At 38.2% G+C, this 22,444-nt stretch overlaps 3 protein-coding genes across 3 annotated transcripts; 2 read left to right on the top strand and 1 right to left on the bottom strand.

Moving 5' to 3' along the window:
- Positions 1-3,342: 3,342 nt before the first annotated feature.
- LOC129758322 (insulin-like growth factor-binding protein complex acid labile subunit) lies at positions 3,343-4,631 on the bottom strand. Its single transcript, XM_055755803.1, has 2 exons — positions 4,493-4,631; positions 3,343-4,420 (listed from the first exon to the last, which is right to left on the bottom strand). Exons 1-2 carry the CDS (start codon positions 4,516-4,518, stop codon positions 3,370-3,372), a joined length of 1,077 nt encoding a protein of 358 aa, XP_055611778.1. The 5' UTR covers positions 4,519-4,631; the 3' UTR covers positions 3,343-3,369.
- Positions 4,632-15,523: 10,892 nt separating this feature from the next.
- On the top strand, positions 15,524-16,668 carry LOC129753900 (uncharacterized). Its single transcript, XM_055749751.1, has 2 exons — positions 15,524-16,115; positions 16,193-16,668. Exons 1-2 carry the CDS (start codon positions 15,524-15,526, stop codon positions 16,666-16,668), a joined length of 1,068 nt encoding a protein of 355 aa, XP_055605726.1.
- A 2,820-nt stretch (positions 16,669-19,488) lies between these two features.
- Positions 19,489-20,271, top strand: LOC129753899 (uncharacterized). Its single transcript, XM_055749749.1, has one exon. It carries the CDS (start codon positions 19,489-19,491, stop codon positions 20,269-20,271), a length of 783 nt encoding a protein of 260 aa, XP_055605724.1.
- The last annotated feature ends 2,173 nt before the right edge of the window (positions 20,272-22,444 follow it).

Raw genomic sequence — 22,444 nt, 5'->3', positions numbered from 1 at the left:
ATTATTAGTATAGTATGGATTACACGGTATGAAAGTTAACGCCGAAAAATGTAAGTGTATAAGCTTTTTTAGAACTAGAGCCTCTGTTGTCTACGACTACGGTCTAAGGGACACCTCTCTCGAAAAAGTAACCTTTATTAAAGACCTCGGAATAACGTTTGACCAAAAGCTCTCATTTGTTCAACACACCGCGACCACTGCAGCCAAAGCCTTTGCTTTGGTTGGCTTCCTGCGTCGGAATACACTCAGCTTTAAGGACCCGTATTCTCTGAAAACAGTTTTCTGCTCATTGGTACGCAGTGTTCTGGAATATGCGGTACCGGTCTGGGCATCCTACCACTCTGTCCACTGCGAAAGACTCGAAAGGAATCAGAAAAAAATCCTCCGCTACGCCCTGCGACGATTGCCATTGCAAGATCCCGTACGGTTACCACCGTATTCTGAGAGGTGTGCCTTGCTATCAATGAAGAACTTTTCTACAGCGCACCTTCGTCTACGATATCTTGACAAATGCCGTTGACAGCCCGCAATTGCTTCAGAGATTGAACATATACGTTCCAGCACGCCGACTGCGTAATCAAACCATGTTTTGGCTGCCAAGAAGCAGGACTGTCTTCGGACAGAATCACCCCCTCTTTCGATGTTGTGAAGTTTTCAATGCAGTTTCTCACTTGTTTGACTATCATGTTACAAAATCTAAGTTTAAATGTGCAATCCGTGACGTCACCTAACTTAATTGCTATGTTATTTAATTATAAGCCAATCTTAAACAATCAGTCTGTATGACAATAGTCAAAGACTCCAGAAATAAATAAATAAATAAAAAATAAAAAGTAAATTTTCGAAGTAGTTTTCTTTTCCGATTAATAAATATTAGTTTTTCCGTTGAATTAGTTTTGCTTTGTTGTTCCTGTTGTTTCGAAAACCCACAGTTTGTCTTGTAAATTTTGTTCGCGTTCCCCTTCGATGACCCAGCCGTAGGCCGACCCTGAGACCTAGTCAAAGGGTTCTTCTACGAATGAGCATAAATTATCCGGGAGTGGCTGGCCACCAGTCTTAACCCAAGAAACTGACAACGGCACATTTGCCGAGCATTCTAAGGTTCTTTTTACCTACAAATAGTTCAGAGCTACCTAGCTTGGACAATTTAAGGGAGGGAAATGATACACTTTCTTCAGTAGATAACAAATTTCAATTCTATAAGCAAACAGTCTTGTGTCTCCAGGAAAATTTTAAAACTACCTGTAATACACATGGAAAAACCTCTTCGAATGTACAGGCACATTTGATAGTAGTTTTCCTGAGCTGTTTTGCTGTTCTGAAATAGTCCTGTAATTTCAGCTGTTGAAAATACAGGACCGAATCGTCCCAAGCATAGGAGAAAAGATTAAGTGTATACGTTGCATATGATGATATTTTTTTTGTGACGCAACGAAAAAGGTAGCACTGGTTATGATCGATAACTTATTTCAATAGTCGTTAATTTGTTTTGAATGTGAGTTTTGTTCAAGATTATATCAAGACAAAAATTGCACTCGAAACTGCATCTCTATTTGAGTTATAATGAAAAAGTTTCATAGTTTGTAAATTCGAAGTTCTAGCTCATCAAAAGTATGAATACTTGTAACACGCAAATGTGCGCCTGAAAGACGAAATAAAAATAGGAAACGTAAAACAAGCAAACAGTTTGTTCCACAGCACAGTTGAGTACCACCACATGTAGTGAGAAATTTTCAAGTATTCATCAAAAAGTACATTTTTGTTATTAAAAATTTACTTATTGAATTGTAGGTATGTTTCTCGTTTTTCATATTTCAAATTTGATGTTATGTAATTCGAAACAAAGCAAACAGCAAAGCGAAACAAAAATTTTATTAAAATAAAATATTAGAAATTTACGAAATGTATTCCTCCCTCGAGGTTTTCGGAAAGTTCAAAGGGGAGGAGGGTTTTAAGTGTAACAAAATAAGTTTGGTTATGGGATTGCATAGGTATTTGAAAAGGAGAGCCTCATTAAGCATGCGTGAATATGGCGTTTTATTTAAGTGAAATGGGTTGAAAAGGAGGTTTATCAAAAAGAGTGGTTTTGAGTGCGGTCTTATGCGGGCTTCTCAGCAACAGGGAAATCGTAATTTAATAATGCGGCTGGAATACGGCTTTTCCGTGAAATCTTTTGGCGTTTAAAGTTTAAAAAAAGTGATTCTAGTCTGAATTTGGAAATCTGTATTCCTCTCAAATATTGCTTTTGTTTGGATGAGGTGATTGACCTAAAAGCAGAAGAAAATGGAAGAAAAACCAAACGGAATTAAAAACCATGATGAATGAAGGATTAAGGATGAAGGAAATTGAAGAGGGAAAAATTTTGATAGTCATCAGCGCATTGACTACTAAGTAACAACGTTGGGGCAAGTAGAATGTGCTGCTAAGTGTAAGAAGTTGGGCGAAAATTATGTTTGCATCACTAATCACTCACTAATCGTACTTCCATAGCCAGAACTTTTGTCTTGAGTCCAAAGAATAATAAAATGTGTTATTCCTCTTTTCTTTGTTCATGTTTTTTTATATTTAAAACATAAAAACATTAAAATAATCAAAAACATAAACTGGTTGGGCTTACCATGGAGCAGAGAACGCAGAGACATCTGGAACACAGGAATAGGAAGAAACGTGGATCACCAGTACCATATGATTCAAATGGGCAATATTGTTGGAAGCATGCTAAAAATGATGAAGAAACCAAGCTTTATGTATAGTGATTTTGTTGGGCAAAAATTATGTTTGCATGAAAAAATACGAGAAATGTGTTTTAGATTCAATTTCTATACACACGGATGCCGGAATACCTGTAGTAAATATAAATCATTTAACATGTTTTAAATTTTGAACTGGTTGTGTACCTGATTGACTCATTCATCCAATATATACTGACATAGACACAAGGAACACTCATTACATAACAGTTCACACGAAGCCATGGTACCGGGTATGGTGGTCACAGCATTGGAAATTTGAAGAGTTTTCTAAATAATGCCTGTGACAATATACTTTGGCAAAACTGCGGTGAATCCGTGTACCCATGGTGGATTACCAACATACATACATACATACATTAAAAGGGGAGGAGGGTTTTCACGAAAGAGAAATTTAGTATTTGTTGCGGTCTAATTTGGAATTAAAAATGTGTCTTTGATGTCACTTTCTATCGTTTTATTAAATTTAAGCACTACACGACTTATCAATCAACACAACAACAAAGTTTGACGACGAGCCTCTCTCAATTTGAAATTATGACGCTGGCGTTTCCGAGCGCGTCACGCATTCGCTTGTTGACGCGCCACCAGAGATGCATACCTGATCCATTCCTATCACTCAGAACGGATCGTTGGCACGTGCTGGCCCAGCGACCAGATCAAACTGCTCCATTAGCGTGGTCAGGTTGGCCCTTAATTGCTCAATTTCCGCCCGCTGCCGGTTGATAATCTGCACCTGCTGGTAGAGCCGCTGCTTGAGCTGCCGGACTTCCAACGAGTACCCGTTTTCGGATGATTCGGGTGGTCCAAAACGGGGGGACAGAGAGACTGGATTATCGTTACTGGTCCCGGCACAAACACGCTTGTCAACGTTGTAAATAATTTTCCGACGGTGCACAAGTTGGAGCAGCTGCCGATAGGTGTCGCAATCCAGCGAGTTATGTTCCAGGTCGAGAATTTTCAGCGCGGTGAAGCGTTGCGAAACGATGCCAACGTCGAGGGTGGTCAGCAGGTTGTCCCGGAGGGAAAAGTTCCCCAGTCGAGGGAAATCCCAACGCTGGAGGGCCGTCTGGTTGAACAGGAAGTTACTGGATAGATCCAGGTGGTACAGATGGTGCAGCTGAATGTTGGCCGAGGCAGTGATCGATTTAAGTCGGTTGTCACAGAGAATGAGCTGCTTTAGATAGGCCATCCCAAAGAATGTATCGAGTGACAGGTGCTCCAGAAGGTTACTGCAAAGGTCCAGCTCGACGAGATTCTTGAGGGGTTTAAAATTGGAAATATCTCGAATCCGGTTGATTTGTAACCTCAGATATTTCATGGCGTACGAAGCCCGGCCATCGATTTCGACCGTTTGAATCCCATTATCCCGGAAATAGAGCTGCTCAACCGTGTTTGGAAGTGTTAATCTGTTGATTCGTGTTCCCCGGGCAAACAACCGGAAGGCACCGGCTTTGAACAGCCGTATGTTGAGAAGGTGGGAAAAATGTGGCACCGATCCATTTAGGAACCCAATCATTTGATGCTTTGGGAATGCCACCATCTGAAGATCGAAATCCGATCCGATAGTGACATTATGCAGCTGACACCAGGATAAGATGACATTATCACACGAGTACTGTTTCACCAAAAGTCCATCGGAGCACATTCGAAAACCAACGAACAGAGCCCTTAAAATCAAGACGAAAAATTCCACTTTCACTTGCCACGTGGTAGATTAAACAGTCAAGAATGAAACTTACCCCAGCACCGCTAGAATTGACGCCATGCTGCGTGCCTAACGACTTCCTCCCGGTGAGAAACGGAACTAATCTGGCAGCAGCAGCTAGACGGCTTCTTCCCCAAAACACTCATCGTGACTAACTTGAGGAAGCAAACTCGGGCTTACTCGAGACACCCGTCAATTTTTTATTTCACCCCCTTAAACAACCCCCATCCCCAACAGCATCAGCAGAAACAATATAAGTTCTATGCTCCGCCAATTAGATAGCATTTGTATTCAATAATTCATCTTGCTCCAAACAGGCTAACTAAACTAAGCGGATTATGAGCAACTGAGCATGCCGTCTAAGGTCACGATGAGACTGTTACAACAATCCAGCAACAACGTGCAAACCCCTTCCTCTCTTGTGCCCCATCTGATCTTATTTGATCTGTTCTAGCCAAGCTAAGTAACTGTTTCGTTTAGTCGTCGTCGCCTCAGACAAGATCAGCCCGCCAACTATGGGTACAGGTACAGCAACAACATCGCACAGCATCCGCTAACTAGCAAAGTATGTACCTACTATGTACAAACAATCCCGTTCCGAAACAGGCAGGGGAGGGTTTTGTGTTGTTTGCAAAAAAAAAAGGTAATCGAACACCTGTGTGGCACGTTGTTACAGCTGGGGACCGGTTAATCTGGAATGACAATCAGGACGCCAAGCGAGGCCTAGCGTGTTCTTGTGAGTGTTTGGTTGAATTCTTTCGTTGCATTTTTATTGGTTGCACTGCCGTTCCAAGCAAGAATGTCCCATGTGGCTTTTGGGTCACTTCCACTTTTTTGTTGGAAACGGTGTCTTTTAGTGTTAACTTTAGAATAAAAACACAAACAAGTATACTTTGTTCTGAACTTATACGAAATTTTCATCAAGGTGGTTGTCTCTATGTTGATAGTTCTACGCAAGAATGTCACACTAGAAAAATTCTATGAAAAATGCTAATTTTATCAAAAAATTCTCTTAAAATGAGTTCAAACTGTTGAATTTAATGATATTCACTGAAAAGAGCACTAAAATAGAGAACAGAGGAGGAGCGAGAAGCCTTGAGTGTTTTATTCAGAGAAATTTTCACTAAACACTTTTCGGTAGGCACTTCTTACAGGATCCATACTCAACTATACATTTTTATAAACAAAGAGGAACGTATTTCTCAACTTACGGTTTAGCATGAGTTTTTGGGAAAAAAATAAACTACACGAACTTTTAAAATGATAGAAAAATTGTAGCCGTGTGACAGTTTATCGTAGAACTAGCATCGGCATGCGTTCTGATTCTACGCAAAAGTGTCACACGGAGAATTTTTGGCTCTAATTTTGCTGTTTTTTGTAGGAAATTTAATTTTTTTTTTAGCAGAAAACATTGTAAAATGATTAACTTGAACTGTTCACTACGAAAAAAACTGTCGGTGAATTTTTAGTTTGAGAGAAAAATTGGAAATATAGCTGATATTTCAATCGCGTTTTTCTCGTTTACACGTTTTTCCACATGGGACAATCTTGCTTGGAATGGCAGTGCAGTTCTGTTATTACCTAGGGTAAGTGTTCCTTATTTGCCATGTGTACCTAATGTTAACATACTGTTCGATTTTGCCAGTACCATACTAGGGGTGATCCCAAACTTTTGGACGATAACTTAAGTGTCTATTTTATTAATTATTAGTACATTCTTAAATTTTTGCACAAAATTTTTTTATTGTGTTTTGAGAAGTATAGAATAAGGATTCTAATGCAACTCAAATTTTGAAATTTGGTCCACTCTATCGCGAGATGATCGGCTTTGAATATTGAGTGCGTTTTTTTGAAAATGCTCTAACTTTAGGTTAAGTTTTAGGTGCAAAACTAAAACATTATTTCTGGGCAAAATACCTCCGAAAAAGCTATTGCTCATTATCTTTCAAATGAGATCAGAAGATTTGCAATATGTCCTAAGACGGCTGAGATATGAACGATCAAAATTTGCATGTTTTTTAGCAGGTGATCCCAAACTTTTGGCCGGCAGTGTATGTCCACAATAAGGAACACTATTTTCAATGTGTTGCTAATTATGGACATAGTCAAAGTTTTGCAAACTATATTAAAGTCGTAGAATGTATTTGAAATAAATTTGATTGATAGAATTGTGTTTTAACATAACTTCCAACGATCTGTTAAAATAAACAGTTTTGAGCTAATAATACATGTTTTTTTTAACTTCAGTATATCTCAAAGCTAAAAATGTTGAAAAAATATTTTCGCCCGGTTGTAAAGAACGCACCCTTCGCGCGGAGAAGGAAACCATTAAGTTACAGAGAGCTTCTTAACGTGAACAGAATCGAAACGAAAATTAAAAAAAAAAAATCTCAATAAAACACGTTGTATACCGTCATTTGGGGCATCATGCAACACTTTTCAACTTCAAAAGCTTCTAAAAAATGTCCACTGATAATCCTACCGTTTGTACATCAAAAGTTTTAAGGTTAATGGGACATTAAATTAACGTAGTCAGAAATATAATTGGTTCCACCAGTTATTTTTTAATTTACAAATCATGCGATTTTCACCCTACTAAGAAAAAGGGGTATCTAAGTTGCAAAAACCTTTGTTTTTGATGAAAAATCAAAAAAAAGTTTGAATAGTTATAGTTTTTGACATATTTGTGATGTCGTTACGCATGAAGCACGATCTGAAGTTATTCTTGATTTTTTTAGAATTAAAGTTTATATTTTTTCTGTCAAAGATTTATTTTTAAAAAGAAAGCGTAAGGTGCTGATACATTTAGGGATAAAAAATACTACAAAATTTTTACATCATATTCTAGCATATGGAAACAAGATTTAAACTGTGAATCATTGATTTGCATGTCGATGCATTTTAACTTAGACTGGTAACGGAATTTTAAAAATATTTATTTTAGAAAATTAAATGATTGTCCGAAAAATATTCATACACCAACAGTGTTGATGTAGGATAATAAAATCCATATCAAGTTTGTAGGTAATATCACTAAGTCAATCCGTCACATTGTGTAGAGTTTTTTACGGCATCAAAAAATGTAAAAATTTCGATTTTTCGAATTTTCTATGAGAATCAAAAACTCCATAACACTCTCTCACGATGTGAGAAACTATGGCATCATCGTTTTGTTATAATGAAATGATAATTTTATTACATTATATTAAAAAAAAAGTTGAATAAGTGTTGTGGTACACAAATGTTGCATCGAACCATGCTGTTGCATGATGCTCTGTTTGACTGTACTTATTTGTATCCATTACAATGAATTTTCTACTTTTGAAATATAATAAATGTATTGGAAAAGTAAAAGTTTGAATTCAAATAAGCTCAACATCCACTACTTTCTTCAAAACTAGCGTAAAGGAATATTGTGTAGGGTTTAAATAGTCCTTGTTTCTCTATTCATATTCCAAAAACGTTGTAAAATTTATAAAAAGGTGAGCTTTGAGATTTTTCTCGTTAAAGTATTAAAAAAACAGACCCATATGCAAAATCAGGAACAAATAGTGTAATATTGGGTACGCTGATACATTTTTCCTCATATGTTAACATTAGGAACCTCCATATGTTAACATTAGGAACAATTAGTGTCAAATTAGGAACATCGACACACTTTATAAAACATGATATTTTTTGTAAATAAGGCATTGAAATGATTATTTCAAACCAAAACAGAGTTCAGAAAAAAATTTATGAAACAATATGAAGCTTTAACACGTCTTTATTCCAGAATTATTAGCAATTGAATGAAAGCCAACTGCTATTTTTATCCTCATTTTTTTAACCGTATCCTCAGCTAGAAGACACTTTCGGATTGGAAACATAAATGTGCCGATCATCACGAAATTGTTATTCTGACTTACAAATTGAATTTAGTTGAATGATATCTATAATCATTCATGATGGCAAAATGTTTGCCAAAAATGGGGCAATTTTCGATCAACTTCGAGATTATTGCAACCAAGGGGGGTTTCAACTTTTGCAACATTTCTATCCAATACTATTCCAAACGCATCTTTCGATGTCTTTTCACTAATCACTAATCGTACTTCCACAGCCAGAACTTATGTCTGAGCCCCAAAGAATAATAAGAAAACGTTATTATTCTTTTTTTTCTATGTTTATGCTTTCGATTATGTTAACATAAAAATATTAAAATAATCTAAAACATAAAATGGTTGGGCCTACCATGGAGCAGAGAACGCAGACATCTGGAACATAGGAACAGGAAGAAACGTGGACCACCAGTACCATACGTTTCAAATGGGCAGTATCGTTGGAAGCATGCTAGCTCCTTGATGAAGAAACCATGCGCAACGTGAAGCAATTTCGCCAATCACTAGGACTTTTCTTCAGCGGCTGGAAATGATTTATTTTGGTCACAGAAATCACAAAACTTACGAGTAGAAGCATTTTGATGAATATGATGTGATAAATGAAAACATTTGCAATTCTAAGATATAGTCTTCTTCGTTATACTGTTTTGGATTTCAGTGAACAACCATTTCTGGTCATCGACCAAGGATAAAGCGCCTTTACTCGCTCTTGAAAATGAAATAAAAACGAAAGGAACATTAGTAGAACACACAACCTTTCGAGGTCTTTAAGAGCTCGAAAGGTAAAATCGCTCCATCAGCAAATGTATATACACTTAGAGACTGTATAATTTTACCAACTTAACTTGAAATTGAATAATTCTAGAGTCAGCCAAATAAAAACGTTAAGAAAGGATACTTATCGAAGAGCCATCGGAAGGCTACAGCAATCTTTCAGCGGCCCATCAGTAGAGAGCGAAAAACTTTTGTGATCGTAGCATGCATTGAAATAATTATTCTTTTCTTTCTATTTCTATTATCCTTTTCTTTTCTATTCTTTCTTCTGTGGGAAAGTTTTCTTTCCCACAGTGGCACTATGAGTTTTTCCAGGTCCTACCCAAGGAATATTTAAAGGAGGTAGTGCCGAGGCAGCCTTGCTTTAGTATTAGTACCGCCTGTGACGTCACTGTTGCCAATAATCTGTGAATTTATATGGAAATTTTTCCTTTTTTGTTAGCAATTAAAAAAATTTGAAGATTTTTTCAAGTTTGAAGGCACACAATTCTAGAAATAATATTGTTTTTCAAGACTGATACTAAAAAAGTTGAATGTAGTAGTTGTTTTGCTTTAATTCAGACGATTGAAGTTGCTGAGGTTTCCTAACTCAAATTGACAAAACTTGATAATTAGTTCAAAATTTTGCTTATAAATGTTGCAATCAATTAGGTTTGAATCGTTGATAAAATAAATTAACCAAAAATAGTATTTTTCGAATCCATCCACAATCTTCTATTGGAATTTAGTAAACCAAAGTTGCAATGGTTTTATTGGGGTTAATTGTTCTAAATTAGAAATTCATATGGTACACCATGTTAGATTCAAATCATGACGATGAGGTGCACTGCCATAAACTACCAATCAGACCTTTTGAAAGGGGAAAATTATTTATTTTGCTCGCTTCACATAGAGCATGACTGTGCGTTCAATAACAAATTCAAGAATAATACACACTGCAGTCTATTAAACACAAAGAAATCTCATAGCACAATCAACTAGTGGCCTTACAACATAATCCGAATCAAATTGGATTTTAATTTAGTTCTTTAATGTGTTTAACTTTGAAATTTGAGTTCTAGCAGTATAAACCTTCGACAGCTTGGCAACAGTGACGTCACGAAAAAAATCCAATATGGCTCTCGGCACTACCTTCTTTCAATATTCCTTGGGTCCTACCGGCTTCCGAGAAATTTTGGCGACAGAACACTAGCGCCAAAATAGATTTTACGGACTGAGATCCAAGCTCAAATTGTGTAATCTGTTAAACACACTACTGCATAAAAATCAAAGCAGCTCGCGTTTACTTTTTTGTTTACATCCCAGTTCTCTTTGTTTACACCACAGCACAGTGGTCAAAGTTGCAAAAAAATGAGAATTTTTACAAAGTTGTTTGAATGTGTTGAATATATATGTAACTGGATTGAACATTATGAGCTTGTGGAATATATGCCAGCAGTTGTTTTAATTTTTGATATGTTTATTTGAAATATTTATTTGCCCCGTATAAATAAAAGATTAATTCTGTACGAGACCCTCGTTTCAAAATTTATTCAATCAAAACTTGGCTGTTTAACAAAATTTGAGAAAATGAACTTGAAAACTATTCGAGTAGTGTCTTATTTTACATAAATTTGGTATGAGACATCCTTCCCTGTTTCACAAAGTGACATGGGTTATTCAAAACGATAAATCATCTATTACGTCAAATGTTCAAGTTTAATGAATTACAGTAAAAATGTAACAATTGTAAAAACCTGGGCAACTGCGCAGGACAATCAGGTTGTTTGGCTTGCAAGATTCTTTCCTCCTGGGATCCTATATCGGAAATTACGTCTGCTGTACAGCTGTAATTCGATTTGGTTTGGATTTGAAACATAAATTTATACACTTTCAACTCATCAACTTACCGGAGGAATAGAAGATTTCATTTTTCTCGAATTCTGCTAAAATGTGTCGCACTGGCAAACGATCCAGTTCGGCGTTGGCTGATTCCTCGCAAGAACTGGCAGCCAAAATTAATCTGTCTAATTGGTTCTTCTTGAATTTTTCATTGGCCGTTCCATCGGATGCTAAGCTGAAATTAAATTCATTGATAACACATTCCTGAATCTCCTTCTTGCATCCTGATTTGGATTCAGAATCAAATTTCGTTAACTTTTAGTTTGTTAACTTACCGGTGTAGCGAATTTCCTTGAATTTTGATGAATGCTAGGGGACTCCGTTCCGCTAGCGAACGATCGGGGTCAAGGTTGACTGGAAATGGCCAGTTGCAACAAAATGTTCCATCAAAAGTGGGAAAGAATTACAATTCACCCAAAGTGCAAAATGATTGGCGTGAAATTTTCAGCTTGGAACCCATCTCGTTGGATGGCAGCACCATATGCATTGTGTTGTTGTCTCCGAAGATTCGTTCGTGAAATAATATGCCCAATCATCTTGTTAGTTAGGGATCTTTGGTTTTTCCAAACTTAAATCACCTCTTAAATCTTAACTTCTTATAAACTAATCATATGCTCCACCATACCCAACCACTCAGAATCCAGATTTTAATACAAATAGATCATGGACTGATTTTCAGGACAAAGTAAATTTTGCTTGAGCGGCAGGACTTAACTTTAGCAATGCAAAATAACTTTTCCACACATTCGTCCATAGCCAATGAATCAAAACACAAGTTGTTTGAAGAATATTTCGATGATCACTGATTCTGAAAACATCCGGGCACTCGTTTAACACCTTTCTCAACAGTTTGTTTAATGATCTCTTTTTAATAATAATAAAATTACAATAATCTTCACTCGGACGAAGAAAAAAAACACTCCAAATTAACGAGATCTTTGTACGCGAAAAAACAGACGAGAAAACGCGACGTCAAAAAAACTAGTCCGTTCTCGAGCACGGCTTGCTGCGACTCCCCAAACGCATCTTTCGATGTCTTTTTTAGAATAATTTCAAGAAAAAAAAATCTGCATTTCTGAAAATTTGCCATATTATAGAGGAGAGTCTCCCCTTTCCAACGCACTATTTAGATAAAAACGATCGGAGGGTCTTGAACAACTTTTTTTTTTTTGAAGATTTGCGAACAAAGTACACGCGCAAAATTTTCAAGCTTTCACTAAAATTTTTTTTAACTTCAAATTTTACTTTTTAGGGCTTAGATGTGTTAAGATTCCTCAAAAATTAAAAATAATTTCAAAAATTTGGTTCCAACGATTTTTGATAAAAATTGTTGCACCCTTAAAATTTCTTATCATCCGGAACCAAATTTCGTGTGAAGCCAGCTGAGCTTGGGCGAGGCTTGATGACATGTTAAGACGCTGCGACGCCAAAACTATCCAGTAACCAGAACTGCATGGTTTTCCGCTTCCGAGATTCGAAGATTCAAATACGATAAAAATCCACTATTTACTTCTCAAATATCTAATTTTTCGGATATTTTTCATCAGCTTGAAAAAAAAAACACATCACAACGCAACAAAGGATTGCTTCGATTTTTCGTGTTTTTGTTCATTTTTGTCATTTTGATATTTCCATTATTTTTGCCCTTTGACAATATTCAAATTTATGTCACTTTTTATTGTTTAAAATTTTCTTAATTTTGTCTTTTCTGTTATCTTTGTTAATATTATTCATTTTCCCCCGGAACAAACTTCCGCAATTACTTGCTAAGTTTATCATTTCTTTGTAATCGCTAACAAAAATTCTAAAATATGTGTGTGTTCGTTTAAAAAAAATTTTTAAAGATAGCATCAATAATCTAAGATTTCTGGGCAATTTTTTACTAAAATTTTGTATCAATCGTTTAGACTCAATATAACGCTTTTTTACCTTTTATTTTCTCAACAACACGAGTAGATATACACCATTGATCATTTTGCAAATGCATCTAGGTACTTACAACAACGTAAATTCGCTAAAATACGCGTATAATGAATGTTGTGTATACCTGCTGAGCGTCGTCCAAAACGATGGCCAGCAGCCAAAAAGCTTAATTAATCTTCGGCACATTAGCGGCAGCGGCATGTCCAAAATGTATTTTACTTTCAACGTTGGTGTTGTGTGCAGGCTGTAGTCCTACAGAAGGTAACAAACAAAATAATGCTTTCGTTCCATCTGTATTGTGAGTAAAATCTGGCAAAGGTGTTGAAAAGGAGCTATCCGTTTTGGAATAACGTGATTTACTGCCCGACATTTTTACTTCCTAACTTTTTATTGAACGAAATTCAAATCTTTGAGAGCCAACATACTTACGAACATTTATATATGCCCACGGTAAGACCATCATTCAACAATCTTCCCTATCACACGTGGCCTACCTCAAGGCGTAATTCAATGGATGTAGCTCGACTGTGATTGTAAGTTTTGAAAAAATAAATCTTCTATTCACAAATTCATCCGCTCTCAATCCTTCACATGAGATCATTTTCCAAAAGATAAGTGGAAAGTATCCAAACTCGTTAACCAAAACCACGATCAAACAAAAGTGTTTTGGTCAATAGCTCACAAATCTCCCTGTACCTACTTCAAAGGAAATCGCGGCGAAAAACCACGCGGGTCAAGAATGTGGTTGACCGGATCATCGTCTATTTTTTTTTATCTCGCTTTGGGTGGCTGGCTTGCTGAATGCATCATTCAGCTAAACCATTTGGCTAGACAGAAGAAAAAAAAACGCTCTAGCATGTTTCCCATGAGAGCTGGAAAAATTCGTACCAAGGCACGACACCATAAAACAAGGCTGCAAATATTTCTCGATGGAATGTGAGTTTTGCTCAGCAGAGATGATTTAATGTGACATTTGAACCAATAAACAAGTGGCATAAAGAACCATTTTGGCTTAAAGAATTTCAACTATCTGTTTTAGTTGCTGGAACATTAAAAATATTTTCAAATAAGGAACATATGAAATTTTGTTTTTAAAATCATACTTTGATTTTGTTTGGGGAATTTTTTATATGTCAAATCGGACCATTGAAAAAGTCATTCTCGACAACCCGAAAAATTCGACAGCAGTTAAGGAGTTTTCCAATGAAATTTCCTGCGTTGCGCCTCGCCAACAATGAACGGCACATAATTTTCGCTAGATTTGGCTTGATTATACGGTTGTGGCAAAAATGTTAGTTAGTGTTTGGTAGAATGGAATGATCCCCAAGTGCCCAATTGATGATGCAGTGACTTGTCGCGTCGTTAGCTCTGATAGATTGGAGCGCCGCAGCAGCCGTCGAGCGAGAGCTGATCTTTAGCCGGGTGCGATTTATGGTTGCAACAAAACATTAACCGCAGTAGTTAGTGCTGAGCAAGCTTAGAGCATAAGATCAGCTCTTCTAAGTCTAGCATGATGCTGCTACTACTAAATAGTCGGACCAAGAGGCCAACTAAAAAAAATTGACACCAGTTTATGGTGTTAAGTGGGAAAAAATGGCAAACTTCCTGTGGAGGGTGTTAAAGAAACATTTTTATGAAGGTGAATGAATTTTTGTCGTCATGCTAGAACACGAACAATGGTATACGCAATTGAAAATTCAAACTAACAGCTTATCTTAAGATTGGGTTGTGTCAGTATTATTAAAAGCTTAATAGTTTAATTCTCGCCATTTAGCAATAAACTTGTGTTGTTGTTAATATTACAAACACTACCGAATGATTAGAACAAAAACGTTGGAACAAAATAACCGTGATAACACCGACTTTAAAAAAAATGAAATGTATGAAACGTCAAGATCTGGTGTCAACTTTCGATAATATATTTTGTAGATTTTAATTTCTCAACCAAGCACTTTTAGGGGTCCAAATTATCGGAATCGATTAACAAACGCGTGTTCACTGTTTGATGTAAACTTTATTAATACTCGTTTTCTATGTACAACTATTGCTATTTATACTATTTAATGTGTATGTGTGTGTGAGAGATTGAATGTGTCGTGTTTGCTATTGTACATGCAGTTGGTTGTATGTTGCTATTGTTGTTCGCTATTGTCTGCTTTCGCTGTCTACTGTCGTCTGCTGTTGTTGTTGTTGGTAGCCGGCTATTGTCTGTCGCCGGTAATTGCTGCTACCTGCTATTGCGTGTCGCTGATTGGCTGACGCAATTGTCGTGTCGCTGATTGGCTAGCGCAAGCGTCGTGCGTTCTGGATGTCGAACGTTCTCGATGAGTGGAAGGTTCTGGAAGATTCGATGCGATGACGCAAGAAGGGATCGGCGGTAAAGTACGCCACAGTACTCCCCCCTTAATGGTTCCAGAATTTGGATGGTATTTTGACCTGGCGTCCTGAACGGGTTCGAATTGCAGGGGTGCTGTCATCGGTGACATCCAAAGGCTGGGTTGAGTTGATTGAAGAAGTTGGCTCGTCGGGTACGACAGGAATAAATTTCACACCGTGATTGTTGCTCTTGGGCCCCGATGTAAATTTGTGCATACCACAATTGCACAATGCACCGAATCTGCGAACAACGACAATATGAAACACTGAAATCCGCCGTGATTTCGCATCTCTGCCTCTCTGATAACCAGCGACTGACGAGTTTGCTTTCCGGAATGATTCTAGGTGACCAGAAGCCGAGTGTTCTTCTTTCGGAAATGCGCCGCCTGGGTGGTGGCAGGTGTTCGGACAACGTTCTTTCCAACTTGTGGCTCCGTGCACTGCCAGTCACAGTGCGTTCCATCATCGCAGCGATGCCAACCGCTCCATTGAACGAACAAGCGAAAGTGGCCGACAAGATTTTGGAAGTCCCGAGGAGTGATCCGCCATCCGTTCACTCCGTCGAACCGTCCGCATTGGAACAACGCATCGAGGCACTTTCTCGCCGTCTCGATCAGGTGCTTGGTGGAAAATCCCGCAGTCGTGAGCGGCCAACGTACCGAGATCAAACCCGATCTTCAAACCGTCGCTCACAAACGCCCTGCCGATCAACAAGCTCCCGCCGATGGATATGTTGGTTCCACTACCGACATGGTGCCCAGGCTCAGAAGTGCGAGAAGCAGAGAGGAGACAACGCCAACGTGCCGTGTATATTCTACGACGGCAAGTTGAATGTGTACACACGGCCAGCAAAAAATTAATTACCGTGCAATCACCCGATTGCACGCCATCATCCGAAGCCTCCTTCGAACCAGCACAAGCCGATGTATCCAACATCGAACTCAACAAGGACATCTTGCGTATCCATGTGCACGATCAGCAATCAGCGCAACAGTTTCTCATCGACACTGGTGCTGATATTTCCGTGCTACCACCGACACCACGAGAACAGCTTCACCCTTCACCGTCTCATCGTCTCTACGCAGCAAATGGCAGCCCCATACAAACTTATGGCACCAAGCGGTTGCAATTGGACATCGGACTCCGCCGACCATTTGTGTGGATTTTCACTATCGCCGATGTGAAATCCCCGATCATTGGAGCTGATTTTTTGAAGCACTTTGATCTTCTGGTAGATCTGAAACGCAACAAGCTGATTGACAACCTCACCAACCTGCAAGTGAACAACATTAACGCTGCCTCCGAGCCAACGATAACCACATTTGATGTGAACTCGCCCTTCTCAGACATCCTGAAGGAATTCCAACCATCCTGAATATGAACCATCACCCGACCAAGTCGAACACCGTCCACCAAATAATAACGACAGGCTAACCAGTTTTTTGTCGCCCTCGCCGGTTGCCACCCGACAAGCTGAAGGAAGCCAAAGAGGAATTCCGTTTCCTCATGGAGCAGGGAATATGCCAACCATCGAAAAGTTCCTAGGCCAGTCCTCTTCACATGGTACGCAAATCCAATGGCAAATGGAGACCGTGTGGTGACTAAAGCTTAGTTCTTTTAGAAATGGGACACTTTCATTTGCTAAAAGCTCGTTAACTAGTTATTGGATATTGAAAATTTTGACAGCATTTTGTTGCCTGTAAAAAGTACTATTCGACCTATTTTTTTCAAAATTTAAAATTTACGCGTTTTTGAGATATGTACGATGTAAGAGAAAAAGAAAAAAATAATTTTGCACAGTTTCCTTTAAAGTTCGTCATTATCAAATTGATAGCTGACAAAACCGTTGATTATTCAAAGAATTACTGAGTTTTTGTGGTGGATAAGTATGCAAACATTGTCAATAATGTCCACAAAGTTCAAATCAAGAATTGAAGTGAAGCACATGATCGGCAACAACGGTTAAGGGTCATCAAGGAAGTCAAGTCTCATACCAGAATTTTTAATTTTCAATAAACGAAAAACTAAGGGTAGATCGCTGAAATGTCCAAAACAATTTTCTCCGATAAGCTGAAAGTGTTGCCTAGTGATGACTCATAGAAATCCAACCTCAAACAACCATTTTTTGATAGTTTCAAAGCTCTTAAGCTGTAAAACCGGTACCGAAAAAAAACGTTCAAAAATTTGGTCAAAATTAATCAAATTTGTTCATTCCGAAACAACTGTATCCACTTAAATGCTTCCAGTTTCCAGTTTCCAGAGAAGAATTGGACCAAAAAGTATCAGAAATTGAAGAAGGAGGGTGAAGCCACCTGAAATATAGATTTTACGAAGTATAAGTTGGAGAAACTGTTCAATACCATGACTGAAAAAAGTGTGCGCCGGCCAATGGGAGATACCAAGAATAAAGTAGAAATTTCTTTAACAAAATACGGTAAATATTTTTTTTCAAATTTTTTCATGAAAGATCATAACATTACCTTCTTTTTCTTCATAGAAAGTATTCGGTTCAAACGAATGGTTTTTGAGATACAGGCATTCGTAACTGTCCCATTTCTAAAAGAACTAAGCTTTATCGGAACCTCAACGCCATCACCGTTCCCGATCGTTACCCAGTGCCACATATCCAGAACTTTTCCAACATCCTCTATGGGAAATGCATTTTCTCATGCATTGATCTGCAACGTGCCTATCACCAAATTCCCGTAGCACCGGAAGACGTACCGAAGACCGCAATTACGACCCCGTTTGGCCTTTTCGAGTTTAAATTCATGACATTTGGATTGCGTAACGCCTGTCAAACTCTCCAGAGGCACCTCCATCAGATTCTGGGCCACCTGGAATATGTTTTCCCGTACGTCGATGACTTATGCATAGCCTCCGCCAGCATCGAAGAGCATAAACAGCATCTGCGTCAAGTATTCCAGATCCTGAGGGAAAACAACTTGACCATCAACTCCAGCAAATGCCAAATCCGGAAATCTGAGGTGAAATTCCTGGGTCATCTCATCACTCCTGAGGGCATCAAACCAAACCCGATTAAGGTAGAAGCTGTGATGAATTTTCCTCAACCTACGACTGCCCGGCAGTTGAAGCGATTTTTAGGAACAATAAATTTCTATCATCGTTTCCTACCCGGCGCTGCCGCCCAGCAACAGTTGCTCCAGCAAATGATTACCGGTAACATCCGAAACGACCAAACACCTCTGCAATGGAACGAGATCACCCTCGCAGCTTTCCAACAGTGCAAAACAGCTCTAGCTAATGCTACTCAACTCGCTCACCCATCGGCCCAAGCGAAATTAGCATTAGACGTCGATGCTTCAGGAACAGCAATTGGCGCTGTTCTGCACCAAATCACCGAAAAAGGATGCCAGCCACTCGCATTCTTTTCCCGCAAATTGAAGGAAGCCCAACGAAAGGCAAGTACATACGATCGTGAGCTCTACGCAATGTACGAAGCGGTCAAGTACTTCAAGGACACCCTCATTGGACGTGAGTTCTGCATCTACACCGACCACAGGCCACTCACTCACGCCTTTCAGCAGCGCCCTGAAAAAGCGACACCAACCCAAACTCGTCATCTAGGTTTCATCAGCGAGTATACAACGGATATTCGGCACGTTCCCGGTGAGTCGAACAAGGTTGCCGATATGCTCAGCCGAATTGAAACCATCTCGACCACTAGCGAAACAATAGACTTCGAGCAAATGGCCACCCAGCAGGAAACCGATCCCGAGCTACAGCAGTATTTGCAATCCCCTCCAGCAAATACTAGCTTACTGCTAAAGAAGCTCAAGTCGCCATTATCCTCCGCACCGATCTACTGTGACATCTCCACCGAAGCCATTAGACCGTTTGTTCCGAAGGAATCTCGGCAAGCAATCATCAGGAAGCTTCACAATAATTCGCATCCTGGCATACGATCAACGACACGACTCGTCAGTGATCGATATGTTTGGCCATCGATTCGTCAAGATTGCAAGATTTTTGTCACACATTGCCTGCCCTGCCAGAAATCTAAGATACACCGGTACAACAAAACGCCAGTTGTGCAAATTCAAACCCCATCGGATCGTTTTGCACACATTCATATGGACCTCATCGGACCTTGCCTCCATCGGAAGGAAATTCCTATTGTCTTATTATGATAGACCAATTCACCCGTTCGCCAGAAGTCATACCAATCCCAAATATGACTACCATCACCGTCGCTCGAGCATTCGTTAACGGCTGGATCTCAAGGTTCGGAGTACCAGTCAACGTGACGACTGATCTTGGTCGTCGATTCGAGTCGGAGCTCTTCCGTGAGCTGAACACAATACTTGGGATAACACATCTTCGCACAACGCCATACCATCCCCAGGCAAATGGACAAATCGAGAGGACTCATCGCCAACTAAAAGCAGCGATTATGTGCCACCAAAACGCTAAGTGGACAGAGTCGTTACCACTCGTGCTCCTCGGAATGAGAACCGCCCTCAAAGAAGAACTTCAAGAGACGATCGCTGATCTCACCTATGGCACTTCATTGCGTTTGCCAGGTGACTTCTTCGTCGATAATCAACTGGAACAACCGTCATCGGAATTCGTGGCCGACCTGAAAAAAGCCATGAATAAGCTGCGACCAACGCCTACGACCAACCACGCCAAGAATGCAACCTTCATTCAAAAGGATCTGCAAACCTGCAGCCACGTCTTCGTCAAGGTATGTGCCATTAAGCCTCCACTGAGTCAACCTTTTGATGGCCCATACCGAGTACTTCGCCGGAAGAAAAAGGTATTCATCATCGATATCAACGGCAAGTGTTCGCCGATTTCAATTGATCGCCTGAAAGCCGCATTTATCGTACCCGACGAGCCAACTTCTTCAACCAACTCAACCCAGCCTTTGGATGTCACCGATGACAGCACCCCTGCAATTCGAACCCGTTCAGGACGCCAGGTCAAAATACCATCCAAATTCTGGAACCATTAAGGGGGGAGTGCTGTGGCGTACTTTACCGCCGTTCCCTTCTTGCGTCATCGCATCGAATCTTCCAGAACATTCCACTCATCGAGAACGTTCGACATCCAGAACGCACGACGCTTGCGCTAGCCAATCAGCGACACGACAATTGCGTCAGCCAATCAGCGATACGCAATAGCAGGTAGCAGCAATTACCGGCGACAGACAATAGCCGGCTACCAACAACAACAACAGCAGACGACAGTAGACAGCGAAAGCAGACAATAGCGAACAACAATAGCAACATACAACCAACTGCATGTACAATAGCAAACACGACACATTCAATCTCTCACACACACATACACATTAAATAGTATAAATAGCAATAGTTGTACATAGAAAACGAGTATTAATAAAGTTTACATCAAACAGTGAACACGCATTTCTTAATCGATATCCGATAATTTGGACCCCCAAACATTTTTTATGGCCTGAATGAAATAGCTTAATTTTGTTGTGATTTTTTCATCAAGATTTATTTATCATTTATTTTATTTATCATTTTTGATCTACAAAATTATCAATAACAAGAAAGGTGCTGAATCCAAATATGCACGTAAATAGGAAAGAAATTTGTGCACTTTTTTTTTAACAAAACTATAAACATTTTAATTCGATGATTAACTTAACGTTAACCGAAGACCGCAAGAATTTTTTGTCTCTGACAAAAAACTATACGGCAATTGAAGTGTAACTTTGGAACTCTTTCAAATTTAATCAGTTTTACTTCAAAGCAAACCACATTTTCAAAATCCATATGTGCAATTAGTCTTTTTGTTTATGAGCCTTACCATTTGCTGCGAAAGTTCGAGTCACATTTATAAAAATCCCGGAGATCTTTTTGTGGTATTTAAAAAAAAACCCGGAGATCTTTTTGTGGTAAATAAAAAACTTTCGAACCAAATTGAATCTTAGACATTTTTAAAGCGTAAAAAAATTAATGAAGCCATTCGAAAAAAAAAAGTATATTGAATTAAAATCTTCAATATCTATATACAAGAAGTTTAAACGTTGTGTATTCAAATCTCTGAAAATTGTAAAATTTGTTTTTAAGCAATAAAATCTTTCAAAATCAGTTTATTAAATTTCGAAAAAATAAAATAAAAATAAATAACAGGACGGAAATTGCAAAAAAACATTTTTATTATTGAAAATAACAGAGACTGAACAAAAAACAATAACAAAAAAAATCAAACATAAAAAAGTAGAATTCGCAAAAGAACTTTGTTAGTAGAAAAACTAGTAATTTTTGCCATTTTCAACATTTTTTACATTTGGATTTTTCTAGTTTTTGTCATTTTTGTCATTTTTAACATTTTTAACATTTTTCACATTTTTTACATTTTTTACATTTTAACCTTCCCATGCCGTTCGGGTCAATATGACCCGAAGCGCACATTTAAAATCTCTTTATCATCATTCCAATATACTGAAGAACTATGAGTTTTGACAGACCAAGTATGTTCTATGAAAATAATGATCAAATTAACGTCAAAAAATTGAAATTTGAGTTTTGAAAATCGATTCATTGGGAAATGAAATACAGCTAAGCAAAGCAAAAAATTGATATCGTTTTTTAAAAGTTAGATTTTTTTCTACCGGAAGATCTGAGATTGCGGTCAAAACTTTCATTGGACCCCAACATATCTATACACTGTCGAATAGATGGATTCTTGACGATTTCAAACATCAATGAAACACTTAAATACAGAAAAGCTGTCAAAAGTTATGAGCATTTTAAAAATGAAATTGATTTTTCGGACTTTTTACTTTCTGAACCAGTTTCTGATAACTTGATAATACATATCGACTTTATTTTAAAATGTTGAGTAATAAGAACAAATTACCTACACAATGAATATAATATCATCAAAATCGGTTAACATTTAAAGCCAGGAGAACGAAATCAAACTACAACTCAAATTTCCCCGAAAAGGATATTTTGCGAACGGCATGGGAAGGTTAAACATATTTAACATTTTTATCATTTTTGATATTTTTGTCAATTTTGTCATGTTTGTCATTTTTGTCATTTTTGTCATTTTTGTCATTTTTGTCATTTTTGTCATTTTTGTCATTTTTGTCATTTTCGTCATTTTTGTCATTTTTGTCATTTTTGTCATTTTTGTCATTTTTGTCA

This window comes from Uranotaenia lowii, chromosome 3 (assembly GCF_029784155.1).
Source record: "Uranotaenia lowii strain MFRU-FL chromosome 3, ASM2978415v1, whole genome shotgun sequence".
Lineage (NCBI taxonomy): Eukaryota > Metazoa > Arthropoda > Insecta > Diptera > Culicidae > Uranotaenia > Uranotaenia lowii.
Note: the sequence above shows the minus strand (reverse complement) of the source record. Positions and strands in the feature narration are given on the sequence as shown.

Coding starts and splice junctions, on each gene's coding strand:
- LOC129758322 (XM_055755803.1), bottom strand. CDS start 4,518: ATGGCGTCAATTCTAGCGGTGCTGGG. Junction 4,421..4,492: donor TCAATTCTAGCGGTGCTGGG/GTAAGTTTCATT, acceptor CTTGATTTTAAG/GGCTCTGTTCGTTGGTTTTC.
- LOC129753900 (XM_055749751.1), top strand. CDS start 15,524: ATGCACCGAATCTGCGAACAACGACAATATGAAACACTGAAATCCGCC. Junction 16,116..16,192: donor GCCGTGTATATTCTACGACG/GCAAGTTGAATG, acceptor CATCATCCGAAG/CCTCCTTCGAACCAGCACAA.
- LOC129753899 (XM_055749749.1), top strand. CDS start 19,489: ATGACTACCATCACCGTCGCTCGAGCATTCGTTAACGGCTGGATCTCA.